The 25,176-nt window shown below is 38.9% G+C and overlaps 1 protein-coding gene and 1 long non-coding RNA gene across 9 annotated transcripts in view; one reads left to right on the forward strand and one right to left on the reverse strand.

Annotated features, from left to right (window-relative positions):
- Positions 1 to 25,176, forward strand: part of LOC311266627 — a 99,346-nt gene that overhangs the window by 18,734 nt on the left and 55,436 nt on the right. For all 8 annotated transcript variants that reach the window (XR_014623745.1, XR_014623746.1, XR_014623747.1 and 5 more), the window contains 5 exons: positions 8,822 to 8,964; positions 18,885 to 18,971; positions 19,243 to 19,319; positions 23,013 to 23,099; positions 23,371 to 23,447. This is a non-coding gene — a long non-coding RNA (uncharacterized lncRNA). The remainder of the gene's footprint in view (positions 1 to 8,821; positions 8,965 to 18,884; positions 18,972 to 19,242; positions 19,320 to 23,012; positions 23,100 to 23,370; positions 23,448 to 25,176) is intronic.
- LOC311266622 (myosin-7-like) lies at positions 969 to 15,206 on the reverse strand. The gene is made up of 41 exons (XM_084369053.1): positions 15,183 to 15,206; positions 15,056 to 15,092; positions 14,156 to 14,218; positions 14,029 to 14,060; positions 12,381 to 12,589; positions 12,149 to 12,292; positions 11,863 to 12,019; positions 11,739 to 11,766; positions 11,547 to 11,655; positions 11,322 to 11,414; positions 11,174 to 11,237; positions 10,988 to 11,086; positions 10,770 to 10,873; positions 10,551 to 10,689; positions 10,306 to 10,424; positions 10,066 to 10,215; positions 9,801 to 9,971; positions 9,378 to 9,687; positions 9,177 to 9,247; positions 8,801 to 9,006; positions 8,184 to 8,307; positions 7,745 to 7,881; positions 7,312 to 7,567; positions 6,931 to 7,173; positions 6,667 to 6,843; positions 6,363 to 6,508; positions 6,189 to 6,279; positions 5,705 to 6,094; positions 5,467 to 5,593; positions 5,272 to 5,390; positions 4,989 to 5,185; positions 3,686 to 3,869; positions 3,433 to 3,598; positions 3,222 to 3,346; positions 2,828 to 3,136; positions 2,536 to 2,739; positions 2,146 to 2,442; positions 1,929 to 2,033; positions 1,634 to 1,729; positions 1,394 to 1,528; positions 969 to 1,102 (listed from the first exon to the last, which is right to left on the reverse strand). Exons 5-41 carry the CDS (start codon positions 12,579 to 12,581, stop codon positions 1,082 to 1,084), a joined length of 5,814 nt encoding a protein of 1,937 aa, XP_084225179.1. The 5' UTR covers positions 12,582 to 12,589; positions 14,029 to 14,060; positions 14,156 to 14,218; positions 15,056 to 15,092; positions 15,183 to 15,206; the 3' UTR covers positions 969 to 1,081.

The raw sequence follows: 25,176 nt of genomic DNA on the forward strand, positions 1-25,176 counted from the left end.
AGCTGTGTACATGTAGACCCCTTTTTTAGATTTTAGGATCAGTATTAATTATTTAGCAGAATTTATAATTCCTAAAATTCAGATAAAATAATGCAGATTTATTAAGATTGAGATGTTCCTTTATTGATCCCCCTTGGGGAAAATTTGCAGGTAACACAGCTGTACAGAGGGATCACGCTTTATGACACCCATTGACCTTACATCACTGAACCAGTTCCACAGCAGCTTTGTAAACATGATGGAGGCAGATAACTCAATGCTGCTGAGCTGACTGAATGGAAAAGTCCCACTCCAGCCAGCCAATGTTTCTACAAACTGCCCTGTTCTTAAAGGAGCTACGTCACTCTTAAGACACCAGAAGCCAAGCTTGGTGGATGACTTTAAAGTCCTGGATTCTACTGTAGTCCATTCCATTTTATAGACAGCTTAATTTTTCTTAAGTTCATGCAAAGAATTATAAAACATTGTCAGGAAAGACCATAAAAACACCAAAACACACTGGAGTGGGGCTTCAAAAAACGCCCAGATGGAACTGTTGACAGGAGAACCGGTTTGTGCAACTTATGCAGCAAGGAACCTTCTAACCATCGAAGAACTTAAAATATCTTCTCCTTTTAAAGTTTAGAATGTCCTTTTATTCATTGATTCACTCATTTACCAAAACCCATTTCCATTGAAATGGTTTTAAAATGCTTACCGCAAATATTAGCATATGCAGTTAATTTCAATTAATCAATCATAAAGCTTGTAATTAATTAGATTAGTTTTTTTAATCGCTTGACAGCCCTACTTAAAAAACAATTTTTAGATAATATTAAAAGATACATACATATTTAGACTTATCATTATACAAGTGTTACATTTATTTTATTTCTCTTTTTTTCAGAAAGTAATTTACTGAAGTTATTTCTGTGAAACTGTCAATACAGAGAGTAAAAAATCAATAAAAAGTCTAGAAACGGTTTCAGATGCACATACATTTATTCTAATGAACAAAAAAAAACATGTTTAGGGAGACACCATTACACAGGCAACGGTGCCTCAGAAATTTTCAGATTCTCAGATCATTTTTGAAGGAGCGTCACTCTTCATCAAGTCCTTTCTGAAACAAAAACAGACAGAAAATACAATAATAAATGTTTTATCATGTGTATTATTTGAGCCCTTGTGTCATATTTCACCCTTTGGGCCCCTCAATAGGAGTTTTCTAAATGTGGTAATAACAGATGCGAGAAGACAACAGAGATATCAGTGGAAAACTAGTGCCACATTGTTGAACAGTATAGAACCAAGATGATTGGCACTGCTAGGCAACAGTTTTTTCTGCGTGGACACAGCAAAGAATCAGATGATCTCTCTTTTTTAAATGTATGTGCAGTATGTGTATGCTGACCTTTGACCCCACATCACGGCTCTTGGCACGTAGCTTGTTGACCTGAGACTCTGCAATATCAGCTCTCTCTTCAGCTTCATCAAGCTCGTGTTGAAGCTTACGGAACTTTGTAAGATTGCCGTTAGCCTGCTCTTCCTGTAGAACAGACACACCATATGTATTACACATTATATCTGCTCAGAAAATGCTTATTTTCACTGGTGAGGTGCAAGATTGGCATTTGAATTGAGCAGTACTTACAGCCTCCTCAGCAGTCCTCTTATAGGACTTGACCTTTAGCTGCAGCTTGTCCACCAAATCTTGAAGACGTGCTAGGTTTTTACGGTCTTCTTCAGTCTAAATCGTGCAAAAACAATAAAAAATGCATGTGTCTTGATTCTGAATGTAATACTCTGACCTTTAACTCTAGCCAAAGGTAATCTACAGATAATTGATAACTTTATCTCAACAACCTTGAGGTGATCATCCTGAAAGAGTGTCACATTTGTTGTGAATCTGGCCTATTTTGCCAGATTTGTGATGTGATAGTAGTTACCTGATAGGTAAGCTCCTTGATACGTCTTTCATACTTTCTTACTCCCTTTACAGCATCACTGGCCTTTTTCTGTTCGCCTTCCACCTCATTTTCAAGTTCCCTGACCTGCAGGATGAAGGATGCAGTGACAACAAAATTGAGCCAACTTGACATCGAACAGCTATTTATTTTCCATATTTAAATCATGCAAAGAGCCAAAGAGCCAACTTATACTCACCCTGGCCTCCAGCTTCTGCACCTGCTTCTTGCCTCCCTTCATGGCGATCTGTTCAGCTTCATCCAGGCGGTGCTGCAGGTCTTTGATGGTTTGCTCCATGTTCTTCTTCATACGCTCCAGGTGAGCGCTGGTGTCCTGCTCTTTCTTCAGCTCCTCTGCCATCATGGCAGCATCAGTAATGGCCTTCTTGGCCTTTTCCTCGGCATTTCTGCATTCCTGCACTGCTTCCTCCACTTCAGTCTGGAGCTGGGATGTATCAGCTTCCAGCTTCTTCTTTTGGTTTAACAGGCTAGTATTCTAGTTTGACATAAATAGAGAAGAACTGTAATTGTAAAAAATGTTAATCCAAAACAAACATGCCAGAATTTATCGATAATTACTGCATCTTACCTGTGAGTGCAGTAGCTGCACCCTCTCACTAACATCCATCAGCTCTTGCTCAGCAAGTTTGCGACTTCTCTCAGTTTGTTCCACAGCTGTCCTGAGCTCCTCCACTTCAGCCTGAAGCAGGTTGTTGCGCCTTTCAACGATGGCAATGTTTTCCTTCAAATCATCATTGGCTCGCAGAGAGTCATCAAGCTGGAGCTGAGCATCCTGAGGAAGAGTGCGATATTTATTGTAAATCAGGTTAAATCAATTGATGATATACATCAAAGGTGTCCTTTTTTGATAAAGTACATACCTTCAGATGTGCATGAACAGATTTAAGTTGTTTCTGGGCCTCAGCTGCCTGCCTGTTGGCCTGGCTGAGCTGGATCTCCATCTCATTGAGGTCTCCCTCCATCTTCTTTTTCAGACGCAGAGCCTCATTCCTGCTGCGAGTCTCAGCTTCAAGAGAGCTCTGAAGAGTGTCCACAATTCGCTGTTGGTTTCTCTTCGTTTGCTCCATCTCTTCATCTTTCTCAGCCAGCTTGCGCTCAATTTCAGCCTTAACCTGGTTGAACTCAAGCTGAACTCTGAGAATCTTCCCTTCCTCATGTTCCAGTGAGGCCTATCATGAAGATTGGAAATCAAATAGATAGCTAGTTATTTCCACATAACAAAAGCAGAGTCCAGCATCCGAACATTCAACATACCTCTGCTTCCTCCAGGGCTTGTTGTATCTCAGACTTCTCCTGCTCCAACTGTTTTCGAATCTTCTCAAGCTCATGAATGCTCTTTCCACCCTCACCAATTTGCTCAGTGAGGTCAGAAATTTCCTCTGAGGAACAAAAAGGGCAACATTATCAATGGTTTAGTCAGTAGAGCAAATTCTGCAGTATACTGTAAAGCTGGTGTTACCCTTACCCTGCAGATTCTTATTCTCTCTCTTCATGGTCTCCAGATGTTCCAGAGATTCTTCATAGGAATTCTTCAGTTTGAAGAGCTCAGTGCCCAGAGACCTGGCTTCTTTCTGAGAACTTTCCAGCTCTGTTTGAGACTCCTCATACTTCTGTTTCCATTCTGACAGAATCTAAGAAACAGTTTACATTTTATATCAAGTATCTGATCTATATCTAAGAGATGAAAATCACCTTACAGTCTGCATTTTAAATCCAACCTTGTCAAAGTTTCTTTGCCTCTTGTCCAGAGCAGCAGCAGCAGCATTAGACCTCTCCACATCCACCATGAGATCTTCAATCTCATTCTGCAGCCTGTGTTTGGTCTTTTCCAGAGAGGAACATTTAGCGTTCACAGCTTCAACAGCCTCCTCAGCATCCTGCAGACGCTGAGCCAGCTTCTTTCTGGATTTTGAGTAAGAATTATTATACTTTTGTTATTTTATTGTTATGATTTACAGTGAATTTATGAGGGTTTATTGCTTTTAAACTATGCAGTGTTGTTTGAACCAAAACATATTTTACTCACTTTGCCTTGAAATTGTGGCTAACTACAGAAGGATTTATGTACATTCAGGTCCAGTTGGCAGCTGCTATATTTTTCCAAATACGCTAGAAGAATAGTGAAGGTCTGACTTTCACTGCAGTTATACTGTCTTCTAATGACATGCAAAAAGCCTAGTGCATGGCTGATTATTCTGGGGACTATTATGGGTGCTTATTTAGCTTAAATGGGCTGTATTCACAGTATTTATTTGAATGAATGTGCACTGACAATGAGCTACATCAAATGGAAAGGAAAGACAACATATGTCAGGAAGCTGGTGGTGTTCCTGTGGTACTTCTTCTCCCTGTCACAAAAGCTGCCTTTTTGTTGTAGTTTTTTTTACTCAATCTGACCCTTTGTTCCAGCCTCCAACCACTTATCACTTCCCTCAGGCTCATGCATTTCTGAGGAGCTTTCAGACCTGCCTTTCACGACCTGTCCACCAAGTGCCCTCTGACTTTTCTGCCAATTCTGGTCATCTGACTCCCACATCCACCTGCTTATTTGCTCTCATTCCCAATATCCCAACCTGATGACACATCTGGCTCATCTCATCATTCCTTCAGTTTATGTAACCAGCAGACCAGCCCATTCACCTGGCCAGTTTGTCATGTTGGGCATTTGCATTTGAGCCACCTATACCTGTTCCTGTTCTTGTCTTTGTGTTTTTTTGCCTGATATCTGCTACTGCTGCTGCTGTTTTGACCCGCTACCTTTTTATGACCTGCCAGCATTGCCCCAATAGATTTGTTGTAGATGCCTTGGCGGTTTACCCATATGGCCATTCTAGGCTGCTACTTTCTGAATGTACAAGTATTTCAAAAGGGTGGTGTTAAAACCATGTTTATTTGAAAAGCTGTAGGAGATTTGTGCAGCTTGCACAAACAGCAATCACATTTATTTTCTTTTGTTAACTGTTTTTTGAAGTCTTTATCTTACCTCATATTTTAGATTCAAGTTCTCTATATTGGACTCACTTTGCCTCCTCCAGTTCCTCGGTTCTCTGGATGGCATCAGTTTCATACTTAGTTCTCCACTGAGCCACCTCAGAGTTGGCCTTGGACATGCTGCGCTGCAGATCAGTCTTTGCCTCCTGCTCCTCCTCATACTGCTCCCTGAGCAGGTCACAGTCATGACGAGCAGACTGCACTGCATGGGCTAATGCATTCTTGGCCTGAAATGAAAGCATATCTCAATGCCTCTCATGTGTCAACATTTCATCTGCACTTAATGAGCATCTCATTGGAATGTGTTTGCTACCTTGACTTCCTCCTCCAGTTGTCTCTTAAGGTCCTCAATTTGTTGAGTGTAGGATTGTTTTCCTCTGGTGAGTTGAGACACCAGAGAATCCTTTTCCTCAAGCTGTCTTGTAAGTTCACCTAGTTTTGATAAAAGAATAAAAATAAAATGTATGTATGTCCCAAAAAAAGAATACTTTTCAAATCAAATGCATACCATTCTCAGTTTGAAGCTTTGCTTTCTGCATGGTGAAGTCATTGATGGTACGCTGTCCCTCCTCCGACTTTGTTTTATATTCATTCATGTGGTCTTCCAGAGACCTGCACATTTTCTCCAAATTATTCTGAAAACAAATCATCAACAATAGCACATAAACTACTTTACTAATAGAAAAACATGCTTATACAGTTTATTTAAGTAACTTTTAAGTTATTTTTTAGTTGAAGTATTTTACCTTAGCTTTCACAATATGTTCCATATTGGAGACAACATCATCCAGCTCCAGTCTGAGCTCACTCTTCTCCTTCTCCAGTTTCTGTTTAACTCTCTGCAGGTTGTCAATCTGCTCTCCCAGGTCAGCAACACTGTCAGCTTGTTTCTTCCTGAGTGTTGCAGAGGTGGCTTCATGCTGCAGAGTGGCCTCTTCAAGGTCTCTGCGAAGTTTTTGGAACTCAGCCTCCCTCTTCTTGTTCATCTCAATCTGAGCAGATGTTGCTCCACCAGCCTCCTCCAGCCTTTCACTGATCTCCTCCAGCTCTCTGGCTAAGTCTGCTCTCTGCTTCTCCACCTTGGCTCGAGCAGCTCGCTCTGCTTCCAGCTCTTCCTCCAGCTCCTCAATGCGGGCCTATGAAATAAAAGTGAATTTTTGCATTAAATACCTACAGGTTGTTGTATTAACTAAATATCACATCCCTACTTCTTCATCTTATTTTCATTACCTGCAACTCCTTCAGTTTTTTCTGGAGCTGGGCACTCATTGCTTGTTCATCTTCTATTTTGCCATTGAGTTGGCTGATTTCAAAATCTTTTCTGTGGATAGAAAGATGTGAAATGTACCAACTGACACAAAGTTTTGAAAACATGTGCTTTTACCGGAGCAGGTTTAATTTTACTTTTTCAGCCTCTCTTCAAGTTGCTGCTTGTCATTTTCCAGGTCCATGATACTCTCTTGAGCTAACTTTAGGTCTCCCTCAAGCTTCCGCTTTGCTCGCTCAAGGTCCATACGCACTTTCTTCTCTTGCTCGAGAGATCCTTCAAGCTGTGGTGGGTGTGATTAACAGCATTTCAGTTGACTTTACTATATACATTAGATATGATATTAAATATATATTGTATTTATATATATATATATTGAATATTACATTTTTCAATTATTTTTAAAACATGCAAACACACTCTCATTTGCTATGTTCTTACATCATCCACTTGCTGCTCCAGCTTCGCCTTGGCCTTGGTCAGAGAGTTGACTTTGTCTTCTTCACTCTGCAGATCATCCAGTGTTTGCTGATGAGCTTCCTGTAAGGCCTTCTTTTCCTTGGTCAACTTGGCAATGATTTCTTCCAAAGCTGCCAACTCTTCAGTCAGGTTCTTAACCTATGGCCAGCAGAGGTTTTTTTTTATTAAGGACAAAGGGTCATTGGGACACATGGAGTGATTGCACAGTATTTTGTGTTTTGTTACCTTGTTCTCTGTGGCATGCTTCTCTTTCTCCACTTTAGCCAGAGTTAACTCTAAGTCATCAATGTCTTTCTTTAACTCAGAGCACTCATCCTCCAGCTTCCTCTTCTTAGCAGTTAGTTCAGCATTCATCTCCTCCTCGTCCTCCAGTCTTTCTGTCAGCTCTTTGGATTTTGCCTCCATCTGAATTTTGTTTTTGATCAGCCCTTCACATCTTTCTTCAGCATCTGCAAGATTATCTTGCTCCTAAATTGAAATGGTCAATAATTTGATAACATATAATCATCAGCAATATACAGGATTCATGTCTCTGTTATTTTTAATTATATTCATACAGTATGTACTTTAATATTGCGACATTAAAATAACAATGCTTAGACTTGCAGCCTGGACTTGGAGCTGTAGATCATTCTTCTCTTGGAGCAGAGTGACCATTTTTTCTTCTAGTTCCTTCCTGCGGGCTTCAGATTTTGCATAAGCCTCTTTAAGCTTCAGGAATTCTTCCTTCATGTTGGCCATCTCCTTCTCAGTTTCAGCTGACTTTAATAGAGGTTTAATCTTGAAATACATCTTCATCCAGGGCCAATTCTTGACCCCCATGAAGGCACGGATGTTCCACTGGATCACTAGTAGTGCATCCCTGTGGGTATTGATTGATAAAGATATTGACTCAGGTAATACAAGTATGTATTTCCTAGACACTAAGTCTGTATTTTGAGTCCATTTCATTCATGTACAGTACTCTGCTTGTTATTTAATGCACATGTTGAATCTTTATCTCCTACTGTATGCCTCAGGCATTAGTTAATGCATGTACCTGCGTTCAACAATCTTCTGGAATTCAATTCTTGCCAAAATACCTCTTGACCTCGCCTGGATCCTGGTCATGATTAGAGCCAAACGGTCATCTCGCATCTCCTCCAAGAGACCAAGCAGCCCAGCTTTAAAGAATACCTGATTTTTGACAACAGTTTAGATCAACATTTGCAAGCACAACACACGGGCTGAAGGCAGGTGTGATTGTGTATGTTGAAGACACACATTTGTTAGAACTATCACAAAGATATTGTGAATGAAAGCAGGATTAGATGAGCAAATTGATATCCAGCATTTTTTCTGTACTTAAAGAATTGTTGTCAATAGAAAACCACAACAACCAAAAGTACACTTTCACCCTGTGCAGTTCCTTATCACACTGAGGCAGAAATGTATTTACTTTATACTGTATACATTACATGTATTTCACCAATACTTACCTTGGTGTGCCCCAGTCTGTACTGGCTATGGTCTAAATCCAAGGAGCCCAAAAGCTTCTCTGCAGCTTTTTTGTTATCAATGAACTGTCCCTCAGGGATAGCACTTGGGTTCAGAATTCGGTATCTTTGTAACACAGATAAGAAATGATTTTAGTTTCATGTTATATAAAATAGCAAACTCAAAAAATGAAAAATAAATAAATTAAAATCAGTGGACAAACATATCAAATGCATGCAGGGCATGAAGACTTACTGAATGGTGTGGTCAACATCAAAATGATGTGAATCATATGCTATGGCCTTCAAAGTTATCAGATCTAGACCCAATTTAACACCTTGGAGATTTTGGAACAACATGTTAGACAGTGGTCTTAATTGTCAAACTCTAAATGAGAGCATGTTTCGTTGCAGAATGGTGTCCGTCCCATCAGCACAATGCCCGAACCTCGGACAATCTATGACAAGTCAGCTTGAACCTGCTTTGGCCAGTTATGGTTGCCCCCAGTCTTGGAGACTTGATGTATTTTCCTCTAATTTGTCACCCATCTGTATCTGACAGAGTCAATCGTTTGTTCCCATTGTTAGTTTCAAATGTGTTTTTTTCATCAAATGCAAACCTTTGTTTAAAATCTCCATAGAGGATCCTGTTGGGGAAGCCCTTCCTGCAGATCCTGATGCCTTCCAGCACACCGTTACAGCGCAGCTGGTGCATCACCAGAGGGTTCTCCATGGCCCCAGGAGTCTTGGTCTCATTGGGGATGATGCAGCGTACAAAGTGAGGGTGAGTAGACCTCAAGTTGGTCATCAGCTTGTTCAGGTTCTCCTGTGAGTGCACCCCAGATAACAGAATTGGTTGCCATTTGCCATTGTCATTAAGTGTACCATTATCAATATAAACAGCATGATGACATATGGTTGAGGACATTGTCTTAAGTCTGAGAAGAACCTGTCAATTCGCTATGTGTCACACACTTTAAATTATATTGATCTCACCCTATGTAAGGCTGATACAGTTTGGAATGATGAGCCTTTCTTCTTTTTTTCTTTGCCCTTCCCACCAGACTCTTGAGATAAATAAAATATGAATCATTAGACTTTCAAAAGAAACCGTGTACCATTTTTTTAAAGACAATTCTACATGTTACATTGATAATCCTTTCAAACTAAGATTCTAGCCCCTTTCTAAATACAAACCTGAATCAGCTCCAGCATAATTTGCAAAAAGGATACCCAAGAGCTTGAGATTAGACTTCTGGTATAGTCCTACAACAGTCTCATTCAGAGGATCCTTGTTCTTCACCAGCCAGTTGTTGATATTGTAATCAACAGTTCCAGCGTAGTGCATCAGGGCAAAATGGGCCTCTGGTTTCCCTTTGACAATTCTGGGCTTCTGGAAGTTGTTTGATTTCCCCAGATGGTTGTCATAGAGCTTAGCTTTAAAGGTGGCATCAGAGGCTTTTGGGAACATGCACTCCTCCTCAAGGATGGACATGATACCCATGGGCTGTAAGGTCATCATAGTATAAAGACAAATGTCATGGCACTGTTTTAAAAATTAAATGAACAATGCAGTAACATACTTAAATGACAGTAATACAGTAGTTTTAAGTACTTTACCTTTTCAATCAAGTCAATACAGGCCTGCAAGTCCATACCAAAATCTATAAAAGTCCATTCAATGCCCTCTTTCTTGTACTCTTCCTGCTCCAGCACAAACATGTGGTGGTTGAAAAACTGTTGCAGTTTTTCATTGGTGAAGTTGATGCAAAGCTGCTCAAATGTGTTGAACTGTAATAAAATGGTGAACAGTACAACCAGCCTTAATAATTTCACCTTAAACAAAGACTACTTCATTGAGATTGTGTGTTATTTTTAAACTCACATCAAAGATCTCAAATCCAGCAATGTCCAGTACACCGATGAAGTACTGCCGGGGCTGCTTGGTGTCGAGGGATTGGTTAATTCTCACCACCATCCATAGAAACATCTTCTCATACACTGACTTAGACAGTGCACCAATAGCATAGTTCACCTAACAAGAAAATCCAAATAAACATCTTAGTAAATCTTACTACACTTATTTTAAACTTGAACATCAATACAAAAAATCTCTTTCTCTTACCTGAGCAACATTTTGTCCCTTGGTGACCCACTCATTTCCTACTTTGACTCTTGGGTGACAGAGCCCTTTGATGAGGTCAGCAGAATTCAGCCCCATCAGATATGCAACTTTGTCAGCATCTGTTGACATTGTGGTATTTATTCATCAGTGTCATCACTACCTTTCAATGTCAGTGTCATTCCTATATCCCTGATTCCTTTAGCTGTATTTTCCTTTTTTTTTTGTAATCAAAAACCATCTCTCACCTTCAGTGCCATCTGCCTCTGCTTGCTCCTCTCGCTGCTTCTGCTTAAACTTCATGTTACCATGATGCATGATGGCACCAGTCAGCTTGTAAATGCCGTTCTTCTCCTCTTGAGTGAAGCCAAGAACATCAAAGGCATCCTGGGAAAAAAAGCTCAAAATGCATTTTAGGTATTATGAAAATTGATTTATACTGACTGGGATTTGAAGATTCAGCTCACATCAGTGGCCATCAGCTCTTCAGAATCATTGATGGAGGCTACTGTTGTCTGTCCTTGGGAGATGAAGCCGTAGTCATAGGGGTTGTTGGTGATAAGCAACATTTCTAAGGAAGGAGTGAAAAAAATGTGTTACAAAATAACCCACTGTGTTCAAATACAGTAATAACCCTCGGTGTTGATGGCTCTTGAGAAATAAAGCATTTATGACAGATATATACCCAGAAGCTCAGGCTTTTGCTGAGACAAGATCTGGTAAAAAATGTGGTAGTCCCTCTCAGCTTTGAGCTGGTAAGTCACACGAGACTTTTCCAAAAGGTCTGTAAGAGAAATGGGCTGTTATTGTGGTAAACTGATAAGTTGACAGGTGATACCTTTAAATGTGTTACATAAACCTTGTTACTTACAAGTTTCAATATCAGCAGAGGCCAGCTTTCCTCGGTTATCAAAATGAATGCGGATAAATTTACCCTAAGAGGAAGAGAGCTGCTCATGTTAGTTCAGTTGATTCACTTCACTTTTGAAATTACCATTTGCAATTCCACAGACACTCACAAATCTGGAGGAGTTGTCATTCCTGATGGTCTTGGCATTGCCAAAGGCCTCCAGAGCAGGGTTAGCCTGAATGATTTGATCCTCCAGGGTACCCTGATTTTGTTAAATACAGACACAACTGCAGGTTCAGTGCCGAGTATAAAAGGTTAAAACTGCGTAGTGAAGAAGTAAAGCAGTGTAATTGCGCTTTGTAAAATATTCAGAAATATATTCTGTAATACAGACCTTCTTCTCAGCAGCTGGATCTTTCTTTCCGGTTGGGGCAGCTGCGATACTGGCAAAGTACTGAATGACACGCTTGGTGTTGACAGTCTTTCCAGCACCGGATTCTCCACTGAGCAGAAGAAAGACGGAGATATTTAGGCCAAGACCTATAACCCGTAGATACTGAAGAAGTTTTTGTTGGCTGTGACTTACGTGATAAGGATTGACTGGTTTTCTCTATCTGTCAGCGAGAGTGATTTTTCAAATTATCAGTAAAAAATATGGAATATCAGAATTTAATATTTAAACGAGATGAAGGTTAAAATAGATTATTTACCTGACAGCATGTACTGGTAGGCATTGTCAGAGATGGAGAAGATATGAGGAGGAGCTTCACTCCTCTTCTTACCTCTATAGGCAACAACCACGTCCTGGTTGTAGACTGGCAGCCCCTTGTAGGGGTTGACAGTCACACAGAACAGCCCAGAGTAGGTCTGCATGGTAAGAGGAGTACAGATAATAGGATGATAACATCATGTGTTACTTAGTCATAAGCATGTTGCTTATTAACATGTGCTTTATCAATGTCGATAGGGTTTTCTGCACACATTTTATTGCCTTACATAGATCATCCATGCTGCATAACGCTCTTTGAGATTAAACAGCACAGCGGGCTCATGGAGGAAGGTGAACATCGCCATGTCTTCAATTTTATCAAACTTTGGCGGGTTCTGAGGATGTACATCACACTCCTTCACTGTGACAGTCTGCAGAAAGAGATAACACTCTTAAAAACAGGTCAAGAATTGTAAAAGAATTCATTTGAACTGAACTTAACTGATATGATCCACGTACCTTTCCAAATTCAGTGTCAGCTGTGACTTTGTCACCATCACGACTGGTAACGGTAGCTTTGACATACTCAACCTCCGGGTCAGGAACAAAGCACTCCTTCTTCATGTCGAAGGGACGGGTTTGGGCTTCTAGACGCTCCTTATCTGACTTTCTAAGATAAGGAGCAGCGGGCCCAAACTCTGCCATGGCGGCATCACCCATTTTTTAACCTTTTAAGAATAGAACATCTTTTATAGCCTGTAGCCGTCTTTGCACACATACATTTGACCCACTGATCATTCAATTAGGATTGAAGCAAAACACACACAAGACAAAGTCCTCCTCACATACAAAGTCCTCAATGACCTTGCACCAACATTTCTTAAAGACCTAATAGTACCCTTTTACCCTGCTAGAACGCTGCACTCGCAGGATGCAGGGTTACTTGTGGTTCCTAGAGTCTCCAAAAGTAGAATGGGAGGCAGAGCCTTCAGCCATCAAACTCTTCTCCTGTGGAACCATCTTCTAATGTAGGTTCAGGAGGCAGACACCCGCTGTGGCTCAGGGGTAGAGCCAGCGTCTTGTTATTGGAAGGTCGCTGGTTCGATTCCCCTGGTCTGCATGTCGAAGTGTCCTTAGGCAAGATACTGAACCCCAAACTGCTCCTGATGTGCTGGTTGGCACCTTGCATGGCAGCCACTGCCATCAGTGTATAAATTGCTGTAAGCTTTGGACAAAAGCATCTGCTAAATGCCCTAAATGTAAAGCCTATACAGTAGTTATGTTTACTTAAACTGATCTATAGACTGCCAGGGGATTTTATATGATGCATTGAGCTCCTCTCTTTTTCTCTCTATCTGTACACATTCATGTCTTACTAATACATGTTTCTATAAACTCGTCTCGCAGTTTCCCATGGATGGTGGTCCTGCTTGAGTCCTGCTATCATTATTATTATTATTATTATTATTATTATGCTTTTAATATTTTTTATATTCATATATCAATTAGTAAAGCTGTTATTACTAATGTGGCTGCTATATCCCCCCTCCTACCATCTCTCCCATAGTTTCTCCCCCCCCCCCCCCTCTCTCCCCCTCTCCTTCCCCCCCTCTCTCTCCCTCTCCCTCTCTCTCTCTCCCTCTCCTTCTCTCTCTCTCAACCCAACCAGTCGGGGCAGATGACTGCGCACCATTGAGTCTGGTTCTACTCGAGGTTTCTGCTTGTTAAAAGGCATATTTTTCTTGCCACTGTCACCAAGTGCTTGCTCATGGGGGGAATGTTGGGTCTCTGTAAATACATTATACACGAGTATGGCCCAGACCTGCTCAATTTGGAAAGTGTCATGCGATGCCTTTTTCTGTGAATTGGCGCTATACAAATACAGATTGATTGATTGATTGTTTGATTGATTAACTTGCCTGTATTATTTAAAATGTTGTTAATTATAGAGACATGCAGAGGTTATTTGCATGAGCATGACCATAAAAAACCCCAAAATGACAGAGTCAAAAAGGCATTCATTAGTAGCACACATATGCATGTAACAACCAAAAAGCAAGATGCTGTCAATAATAAAAAACTAACTTAGCTAAACTTAAACTTAACTTAACTAATAAAAAAAATAAGAAAAGAAATCACTGTCACTTAGATTAGCTAAGAATTTTACCTGAGATGTTTCACTCCACAGGAAATTGGAATCTGTGCCATTTATTTTAAGTGGACAGAAGTAAACCAAATATCATATTATGTCATTATTTAATGAACAAAGTTTGGAAAGTAGATGTTTTTCTTACCTTTGACTGTCAACCTTTGTCAAGTGAGATGATGGATCCAGTGGCCAACACCAGGCTGCCTCGCTATTAATAAAGGTTTTAAGTCAACCAAATGAGGGGATGAATATCAGAGAAATGGCATGCATGTTGCCTATCATAAAAAGCATTCTCCAAATTGGGTAGAGCCTAGTGCTGCTATTTGTTGCTCTCACCTTGTGAACAACAGACTAATACGCCAGACAGGACATGAAAAGGAAGGGGAAGGCAAGAGGTGGGGGAGCAGGGACAGGCTACAGTCTATCAAGTAATTCTCTTTGGTCCAAGTTATATGAAGTAGTTTTTAGATAACAATGAACTATCAGTGTAGCACTGGCTAACTTAATGCTGGAAATCTAATTATCTTAAGTTTATTTGTCTGTTGAGTGTACTACATAAGTCCATGAAGGACAAACCTTGTTCGGCGTGATTATAGAAAAGAGAGTATTCATTCCAACTACTAACACTTGGTGATGAGCTTAAATCAAACCTGATTCAATTAATTAGTCATCTATATCAACATATGATAGGATTGACCTACTATATTGTATGCTGTATAACAACACTTATAGGCATGTATTCTTTATTTTCTTGGAACTGAAGATCTCAAGAGGAAACACATTAATCTGAATAAATAATGCCCTTTTTTGCCTGTATTATTTAAAATTGTGTTAATTATCTAGAGTTCTAGAGACATGCAGAGGTTATTTGCATGAGCATGACCATAAAAAACCCCAAAATGACAGAGTCAAAAAGGCATTCATTAGTAGCACACATATGCATGTAACAACCAAAAAGCAAGATGCTGTCAATAATAAATAGCTCAACTTAATAAAAAAAAAATGAAAAGAAATCACTGTCACTTAAATTAGCTAAGAATTTTACCTGAGATGTTTCACTCCACAGGAAATTGGAATCTGTGCTATTTATTTTAAGTGGACAGAAGTAAACCAAATATCGTATTACGTCATTATTTAATGAACAAAGTTTGCAAGGTAGATGTTTTTCTTACCTTTGACAGTCAACCTTTGTCAAGTGAGATGATGGATCCAGTGGCCAACGCCAGGCTGCCTCGCGATTAATAAAGGTTGTAAGTCAACCAAATATGGGGATGAATATCAGAGAAATGGCATGCATGTTGCCTATCATAAAAAGCATTCTCCAAATTGGGTAGAGCCTAGTGCTGCTATTTGTTGCTCTCACCTTGTGAACAACAGACTAATACGCCAGACAGGACAGGACAAAGAAAGGGGAAGGCAAGAGGTGGGGGAGCAGGGACAGGCGACAGTCTATCAAGTAATTCTCTTTGGTCCAAGTTATATGAAGTAGTTTTTAGATAACAATGAACTCTCAGTATAGCACTAGCTAACTTAATGCTGGAAATCTAATTATCTTAAGTTTATTTGTCTGTTGAGTGTACTACATAAGTCCATAAAGGACAAACCTTGTTCGGCGTGATTATAGAAAAGAGAGTATTCATTCCAACTACTAACACTTGGTGATAAGCTTAAATCAAACCTGATTCAATTAATTAGTCATCTATATCAACATATGATAGGATTGACCTACTATATTGTATGCTGTATAACAACACTTATAGGCATGTATTCTTTATTTTCTTGGCACTGAAAATCTCAAGAGGAAACACATTAATCCGAATAAATAATGATCTTTTTTTGCTAAGAAGATAGATCTACTGTGCTTTATGATGATGTCTGTCATATTCAAGGTGGACACACTATACCATGGACTGTCTCTCTACTCAAACTAAATAAAGTAGGATAGAAGGCAAGCCAGATTTATGGGACATCAACTATCTCATGTCTAAAGTTCAACAATAGCCTGCCAAAAGTGATAGGGTGTGAAATACATTTCAAGAGGGAGCAAAAAGAGCTGCAGCTGTTGTCTACAGAGAAGCAGGACAAGGCCAAAGTTACAGCTGTGAGCTCCCTTTATTATCACTCACCACTTTTCACAGATACAGTATATGCCCTTGGTCTAACCCTAGTCACCTGCCATTGTTTTTTCTTTGCCGACGATAAAAATGTTCAGAGACTATGCAATCTAACTTCTGTTCATATTTACCTAAGCTCACCCATTGAGATTTAACTTTTTAATTAGCTGGAAATAGGCAAATTCTTCCTTCACCTGAATAATAAATAGCTTTAACTATTTTCTTTAATTTTCAAGTAAAAAGCCCAAATGCTCGATACCCAATACAGATTGGTAATGAGACAGTTCAAATAATTAAAAACCATAAATCTGTAGGACCTTTCACTGATAATGGACAACAGATAAAAAACCTGGGGTAAAACTAAAAACATCCTTAGTCCTGAGAATTGATAAAAGGTCGGTACTAATGGTTACTACTATTTAGTAGTAAAAAAGCCATGAAGTATTTTATTTCTCCTAGAGATGGTCCGATCAGGTTTTTTGGGACCGATACCGATCACCGATCACCTAAATCCTCACCGATCCGATTACCGATCAGAACCGATCGATCACGTGGAACGATATTATTAATATTTATATTATTTTACTCTTTTTTCCCCATTAATTCATCCACTCATGCAAAGGCCTATAGTCTTTCATTTATGTTAACCTTGTAATTATTTATTTATACTACTAGATTACCTTTATTTATTGCATAACAGTAACTTCAATATTCCTGCATAGCAGCAGTGGCACTGTGGAAAATAATATGCCATAATGGCCTCTAGAGGGCAGTCAAGAAGAGCTGAAAGTTGAAAGTTCAATCATTTATTGATATTATTATTATTCCATCACTGTTCTTGTGATTCCCATGGCCTTCTCACCGCGAGGGTTGTACGGCTGCGTGCTCTCCAATGTTGTTTGCAGCAGTGCCTGTGGGGTCGGCGTTGTCTTTTTCTTTTCGCTAGTTAGTTGCAGGAAATCGTTATGTTCTTTGCTGTGAAACGAGTGCCGAATTAAATTTGTAGTATTAAAACTACTTGGTTTGTTTCCCCCACGAGGCACTAAACGTTTGCATGCGTTACAGCTGGCGTGTGTGACATCTGTCTTACATATTTCAAAGAACTTCCATTTAGCTGACATGTTAGCAGTACATGCAGGCAGTGTGACCGCAACACAACACTTCTTCTTTGTTTTGAAGCGGCAGCGGTTTGGCGCACTACCGCCCCCTTTGGATCCGGAATGTAACAAACACAAGCACATGTATAATATATATATATATATATATATATATAATGCGATCGGATCGGTGATTTTAACCTTTTATCGGATTTCCGATCGATCGTTTTTTTACCATATCGGCCCGATCCGATCAGTTATCGATCGATCGGCACCATCTCTAATTTCTCCTAGTATTCTGCATTGGGATGAGTTGTTAGCTTTGATGTATCAAGTAAGTATAACTGCACAGGTTTTGTTGTACCTGTGTATTTATTCACACATGTATTATTTTGGTTCTTAATCCATGTTGGGTTGGATCTGAATCTGAAAAATCATATTGCCTTTTGTAATTGGACAGTATGTGATGTGTCATTGATGGAGGTTTAGATGTTGTATTTATACCTCAGCATAGGTGTGTGTGTGTGTGTGTGTGTGTGTGTGTGTGTGTGTGCGCGTGTGCGTGCGTGCGCGCGTGTGTGTCAAAATGGAAAAATGGTAAATAGACTTGCATTTCTATAGCGCTTTTCCAGTCTACTGACCACTCAAAGCACTTTACAACACTTGTCACATTCACCCATTCACACACACATTCATACACTGATGGCAGAGACAGCCATGAAAGGTGTCGACCTGCACATAATTTATTTTTTAGAAAAATAGAGAAAACCTACTTACACATGTTTCTGCCCTGAAACAAATTCAGGATGTTGTAACCTATACTCTTGGCTTCTATACAAATGTCACCTGCTGCGGGTGCCCTTGGCCTGCTTCTATTGGCATGGCATTGTTTTCTTCTCTTTATCCTTGAGCACAAAGATAACTTGTGAAATTCCTGCTGGCTGCCTTTGGGGGCTTGATGGTTCAGATGACAGCTTGGGGACAGCTTGTGACGCAGGTAGTCAGGACAGGTTTTTATTTTTTCTTTGACCCACAGCAACAGGTGAAAAAGCCCACGAGAACCCAATTAAGTACTCTATGAACTCTATGTAGTGTAATGTTGGTACTCAATCATCTATATACAAGAATAGGGTAAATTAATCTGTATTCAGAGCAAATTTTAAAACAACTCAGGTGTGTCATACTCTGTCCAAAATGAGGCAAACCAACCAGAAACTAGCATACATTCTTTTTTGGCGTGACACAGAATTTTAACCCAGGTACGATGAAATTCTATGGTACAAATGAATCCTTACAAAACATGCTCATCAGTGATACAACCATAACTTCAGCTGTTGTCTTTTCTATAAGATCCCATCTTATAGGGTCTTGTCCCTGCTTGCCCTTGTACTACAATTGCTCTAGCAGGGCACTCAGCCATTCATCATAGGTCTCATTCCCAGCTGTCCACAGCACTTGTGTCTCTGTCTTTTACAATCACATGAACACACAAGGGAAGGTTTGAGACACCTTGCCTCATTTAAGTTTGACACTAGGGCCAACATAGCTATAGTTAGTATTTGTTCTTTGCCTTTGTGAAAGGTCACATCTAAGCAGGTGTTGATCTATGGTGCAGGCTTGGAGTTGATTGTTCTCATGCATTGTCTTCTCCCCTTTTATTCAGACTGTGGACCTCTATCAGGACACTCGTACTGAGTACTGCTTGTCTTCTGATGAGGATATGACCAGGACATGGCAAAATGATGGAAAGGTAAAGTTGACAATTTCAAGCTTTTATTGTCTACTTTTTTGGATGCAAAACTTCAGATCTATTGATAAAAATCTGCTTATTTTGAAAAATGATGAAGATTTAATTCACTTACAATACAAACGTACTCACTCAGTGTCCCATTTTGATAAGAAATTGTGTTTCTTTAAGTCTAGCTATATCTTGGTGGACTTTACCCCTGAATACACCAAATCCAGATTATCTGCTGTCAATAAGGCATCTTCGCCAAGTCTGCCTCTTTTCTGCGTTCCAGATGGCCCTCCCTCGGCTGGCTTTGAAAAGAAGATGCTTGTTACTAGAGTAAGACTGACCTCCACTACTAATATGAAGGTTTGTAGTTTCAACTTTACTTGTATAGATTTCTAGATGTTTTAGTCTTTAATGGTGTCATTATCGGATACATTTATATTAAAAGCATAGGTTGGCTCACACCAGGATAATGTCCAGTTGTATATGTCCACAATAAGAATAAAAAAATATGTAGATGGTTATGTTTCCGTTGCAACTTCCTTGCATAACTGTTATCCAACATTAAACATTTTGTTTATCATTAGTTCACACAACAGCGTTTTTTACAGCTCTATTTCATACATTTTAAAGAGGTAATTGGTAAGATTGTTATTCTATTGTGTTATGTATCTTGTGTATGTGGTCAGGCCTTTTGCTGTGGTTTTTCTGTACAAAATTCTGATAATTCTTCTCATACACAAACAGTGTGTCCAGTACTGTTCTGTAGGCAGCCATGTTGCTCATGCTAGCTACCCAAGATCCTCCTCGAATAATCCCAGATGTTTTACCTTTGAGTTAAAGAGTCAATGTGAACTAAAAAAAAAGTCTATGTAATTGGGTAAATAGTCAACTAGAATAAATCACATTCAAGTTTCTTGGTTTGTGTATCTGTAGGACCTTTCAGTGATAATGTACTCCTAGAATGTCAATACAGATGCCATCTGCAATGCTCAAGGTACCTACAGCCCACGCATTAATTAAGGTAATTGGATGTGGCAAGGAATAGAGTACAATTACCCTCTCTGTCTTGTTTAGGTAGACTGTAGCATTGTGGTTAAGGCCTTTTGTATCACATAAAATTGGCAAATAGTGCATGAAGCACCAAAAGGTAGAAAATTTCAATAGATATAAATCCTGGGGTAAAACTAAAAACATCCTTATTCCTGAGAATTCATAAAAGGCGGGTACTAATGGTTACCACTGTTTAGTAGTAAAAAAGCCATTAAGTATTTTATTTCTCCTAGGCCACAGTCTATCAAGTAATTCTCTTTGGTCCAAGTTATATGAAGTAGTTTTTAGATAACAATGAACTCTCAGTGTAGCACTGGCTAACTTAATGCTGGAAATCTAATTATCTTAAGTTTATTTGTCTGTTGAGTGTACTACATAAGTCCATGAAGGACAAACCTTGTTCGGCGTGATTATAGAAAAGAGAGTATTCATTCCAACTACTAACACTTGGTGATAAGCTTAAATCAAACCTGATTCAATTAATTAGTCATCTATATCAACATATGATAGGATTGACCTACTATATTGTATGCTGTATAACAACACTTATAGGCATGTATTCTTTATTTTCTTGGCACTGAAAATCTCAAGAGGAAACACATTAATCCGAATAAATAATGATCTTTTTTTGCTAAGAAGATAGATCTACTGTGCTTTATGATGATGTCTGTCATATTCAAGGTGGACACACTATACCATGGACTGTCTCTCTACTGAAACTAAATAAAGTAGGATAGAAGGCAAGCCAGATTTATGGGACATCAACTATCTCGTGTCTAAAGTTCAACAATAGCCTGCCAAAAGTGATAGGGTGTGAAATACATTTCAAGAGGGAGCAAAAAGAGCTGCAGCTGTTGTCTACAGAGAAGCAGGACAAGGCCAAAGTTATAGCTGTGAGATCCCTTTATTATCACTCACCACTTTTCACAGATACAGTACATGCCCTTGGTCTAACCCCAGTCACCTGCCATTGTTTTTTCTTTGCTGACGATAAAAATGTTCAGAGACTATGCAATCTAACTTATGTTCATATTTACCTAAGCTCACCCATTTAGATTTCACTTTTTAATTAGCTGGAAATAGGCAAAATCTGTCTTCACCTGAATAATAAATAGCTTTAACTATTTTCTTTAATTTTCAAGTAAAAAGCCCAAATGCTCAATACCCAATACAGATTGGTAATGAGACAGTTCAAATAATTAAAAACCATAAATCTGTAGGACCTTTCACTGATAATGTAGCAAGGAATAGAGTACAATTGCCCTCTCTGTCTTGTTAAGGTACACTATAGCATTGTGGTTAAGGCCTTTTGTATTACATATAATTGGCAAATAGTGCATAAAACAACAAAAAAAGGTAGAAAATTTCAATAGATAATAAACCTGGGGTAAAACTAAAAACATCCTTAGTCCTGAGAATTGATAAAAGGTCGGTACTAATGGTTACCACTGTTTAGTAGTAAAAAGCCATGAAGTATTTTATTTCTCCTAGTATTCTGCATTGGGATGAGTTGTTAGCTTTGATGTATCAAGTAAGTATAACTGCACAGGTTTTGTTGTACCTGTGTATTTATTCACACATGTATTATTTTGGTTCTTAATCCATGTTGGGTTGGATCTGAATCTGAAAAATCATATTGCCTTTTGTAATTGGACAGTATGTGATGTGTCATTGATGGAGGTTTAGATGTTGTATTTATACATCAGCATATGCTGTCATTTATAAAACTTAACCAAGCCTGTCCCAATGTTATCAACAATATGATGGCCCCTGAACTGAACATGAGTACAGAAATAATAGGACATCACGGAAGCCCACAACAGTTAATGCTATTGGGACACATTTTGTGTGTGTGTGTGTGTGTGTGTGTGTGTGTGTGTGTGTGTGTGTGTGTGTGTGTGTGTGTGTGTGTGTGTGTGTGTGTGAAAATGGCAAAATGGTAAATAGACTTGCATTTCTATAGCGCTTTTCCAGTCTACTGACCAATCAAAGCACTTTACAACACATGTCACATTCACCCATTCACACACACATTCATACACTGATGGCAGAGACAGCCATGAAAGGTGCCGACCTCCACATAATTTTGTTTTTAGAAAAATAGAAAAAACTTCTTGCACATGTTTCTGCCCTGAAACAAATTCAGGATGTTGTAACCTAAACTCTTGGCTTCTATACAAATGTCACTGCTGTGGGTGCCCTTGGCCTGCTTCTATTGGCATGGCATTGTTTTCTTCTCTTTATCCTTGAGCACAAAGATAACTTGTGAAATTCCTGCTGGCTGCCTTTGGGGGCTTGATGGTTCAGATGACAGCTTGGGGACAGCTTGTGACGCAGGTAGTCAGGACAGGTTTTTATTTTTTCTTTGACCCACAGCAACAGGTGAAAAAGCCCACGAGAACCCAATTAAGTACTCTATGAACTCTATGTAGTGTAATGTTGGTACTCAATCATCTATATACAAGAATAGGGTAAATTAATCTGTATTCAGAGCAAATTTTAAAACAACTCAGGTGTGTCATACTCTGTCCAAAATGAGGCAAACCAACCAGAAACTAGCATACATTCTTTTTTGGCGTGACACAGAATTTTAACCCAGGTACGATGAAATTCTATGGTACAAATGAATCCTTACAAAACATGCTCATCAGTGATACAACCATAACTTCAGCTGTTGTCTTTTCTATAAGATCCCATCTTATAGGGTCTTGTCCCTGCTTGCCCTTGTACTACAATTGCTCTAGCAGGGCACTCAGCCATTCATCATAGGTCTCATTCCCAGCTGTCCACAGCGCTTGTGTCTCTGTCTTTTACAATCACATGAACACACAAGGGAAGGTTTGAGACACCTTGCCTCATTTAAGTTTGACACTAGAGCCAACATAGCTATAGTTAGTATTTGTTCTTTGCCTTTGTGAAAGGTCACATCTAAGCAGGTGTTGATCTATGGTGGAGGCTTGGAGTTGATTGTTCTCTTGCATTGTCTTCTCCCCTTTTATTCAGACTGTGGACCTCTATCAGGACACTCGTACTGAGTACTGCTTGTCTTCTGATGAGGATATGACCAGGACATGGCAAAATGATGGAAAGGTAAAGTTGACAATTTCAAGCTTTTATTGTCTACTTTTTTGGATACAAAACTTCAGATCTATTGATAAAAATCTGCTTATTTTGAAAAATGATGAAGATTTAATTCACTTACAATACAAACGTACTCACTCAGTGTCCCATTTTGATAAGAAATTGTGTTTCTTTAAGTCTAGCTATATCTTGGTGGACTTTACCCCTGAATACACCAAATCCAGATTATCTGCTGTCAATAAGGCATCTTCGCCAAGTCTGCCTCTTTTCTGCGTTCCAGATGGCCCTCCCTCGGCTGGCTTTGAAAAGAAGATGCTTGTTACTAGAGTAAGACTGACCTCCACTACTAATATGAAGGTTTGTAGTTTCAACTTTACTTGTATAGATTTCTAGATGTTTTAGTCTTTAATGGTATCATTATCAGATACATTTATATTAAGAGCACAGGTTGGCTCACACCAGGATAATGTCCAGTTGTGTATGTCCACAATAAGAATAAAAATATAAAAATATGTAGATGGTTATGTTTCTGTTGCAACTTCCTTGCATAACTGTTATCCAACATTAAACATTTTGTTTATCATTAGTTCACACAACAGTGTATTTTTACAGCTCTATTTTATACATTTTAAAGAGGTAATTGGTAAGATTGTTATTCTATTGTTATGTATCTCGTGTATGTGGTCAGGCCTTTTGCTGTGGTTTTTCCGTACAAACTTCTGATAATTCTTCTCATACACAAACAGTGTGTCCAGTACTGTTCTGTAGGCAGCCATGTTGCTCATGCTAGCTACCCAAGATCCTCCTCGAATAATCCCAGATGTTTTACCTTTGAGTTATAGAGCCAATGTGAACTAAAAAAAAGTCTATGTAATTGGGTAAATAGTCAACTAGAAAAAAATACATTCAAGTTTCTTGGTTTGTGGGTTTGATACTGAAAATGTTGATTTTGTTCTCAGCTGTACGAGCAAGCAGACTCTGCTGTGCTACTCTGCGTTCAGTCAGCTTTTTCAGGGAGGGATTGAGAACGTCCCTTCCTAAAACTTTATTGAAACTAATTTAGAGAAATACTGTATTTGCGTTTATTTAAATTGGCATGTGGCAAGGAAAGATAAGTTGTAATGAAACTATATATGCCCTACTTATTATTTAACAGCTGTGTAGTATTATCAGTATTAAAAGAACATAAAGGTGTTTCCAATAGGGGTTAAGTGTTGTACTTTAACAAGACAAGCATTACATACATGAGATTTCACTTGGCTATGATGCAGTTGATGAAGTAAGTGAACATGGTTTAAATACATTCCAAAGAGACAAATAGTTTTTAGAGACTCATATAATGAAAACAGCCTGATTGAACATGGTATTACATTGCCGCATTGTCTTCAGGCAGACTATTTTTTTTAAAAGCACCAGCAGTTTTACTCAGTAGTCAGTCCCTGGCAAACATACAGAATTAGATATACAAATAATACATTTGAAAAAATGTCTTTCCCCATCTCCTATTGTTTTGAAATCTAGCGTTTGAAGCAGTTCAGCATATTTGACAAGGTTTTACCACACATTATGTTTTTGGAAATGAATAAGCAAAAATACATGAATGACTATATTAATTAATTAGCTGTGTACATGTAGACCCCTTTTTTAGATTTTAGGATCAGGATTAATTATTTAGCAGAATTTATAATAATAATAGTTTATTTTTTCTGTTTTATTCATAAAACTACCACACACATTGTTAGAATTATTAAACACATTGGTAAGCAGTTCAATTATACACTGATGACTATGATACACTGATTTGTTAATTTCGAATGCCAAGCGACCTATTCACCTTATTTTTGAATGCGGGTTAGTGAAGTGAAAAGTTGGCCTATAGCTTATTTAACATGTGCTTGAAATTGCATACTAACGTACTACTTGTACTAACGATGATGTCAAATTTTGTATGTAGTGCCTTTCAACTGCAAGTACCTGGATTTTCTGTATGTGAGAATAATTTCTGAGACAGCTTACTGCACATACTCATGTGCCTCAAACATGCATTGTGTCTCCTCAGATTGTCCGATGGCAGGTCAGTTTTATG

This window comes from Pagrus pagrus (genome assembly GCF_965226575.1).
Source record: "Pagrus pagrus genome assembly, chromosome: 12".
Lineage (NCBI taxonomy): Eukaryota > Metazoa > Chordata > Actinopteri > Spariformes > Sparidae > Pagrus > Pagrus pagrus.

Excerpts from the sequence above, each read along its gene's own strand:
- LOC311266622 (XM_084369053.1), bottom strand. The coding sequence starts at position 12,581 with ATGGGTGATGCCGCCATGGCAGAGTTTGGGCCCGCTGCTCCTTATCTT. Across the intron at positions 12,293-12,380 it reads CTGACACTGAATTTGGAAAG|ACTGTCACAGTGAAGGAGTG; the intron begins GTACGTGGATCA and ends CTCTTTCTGCAG. Across the intron at positions 10,874-10,987 it reads GCAAAAGCCTGAGCTTCTGG|AAATGTTGCTTATCACCAAC; the intron begins GTATATATCTGT and ends CTCCTTCCTTAG.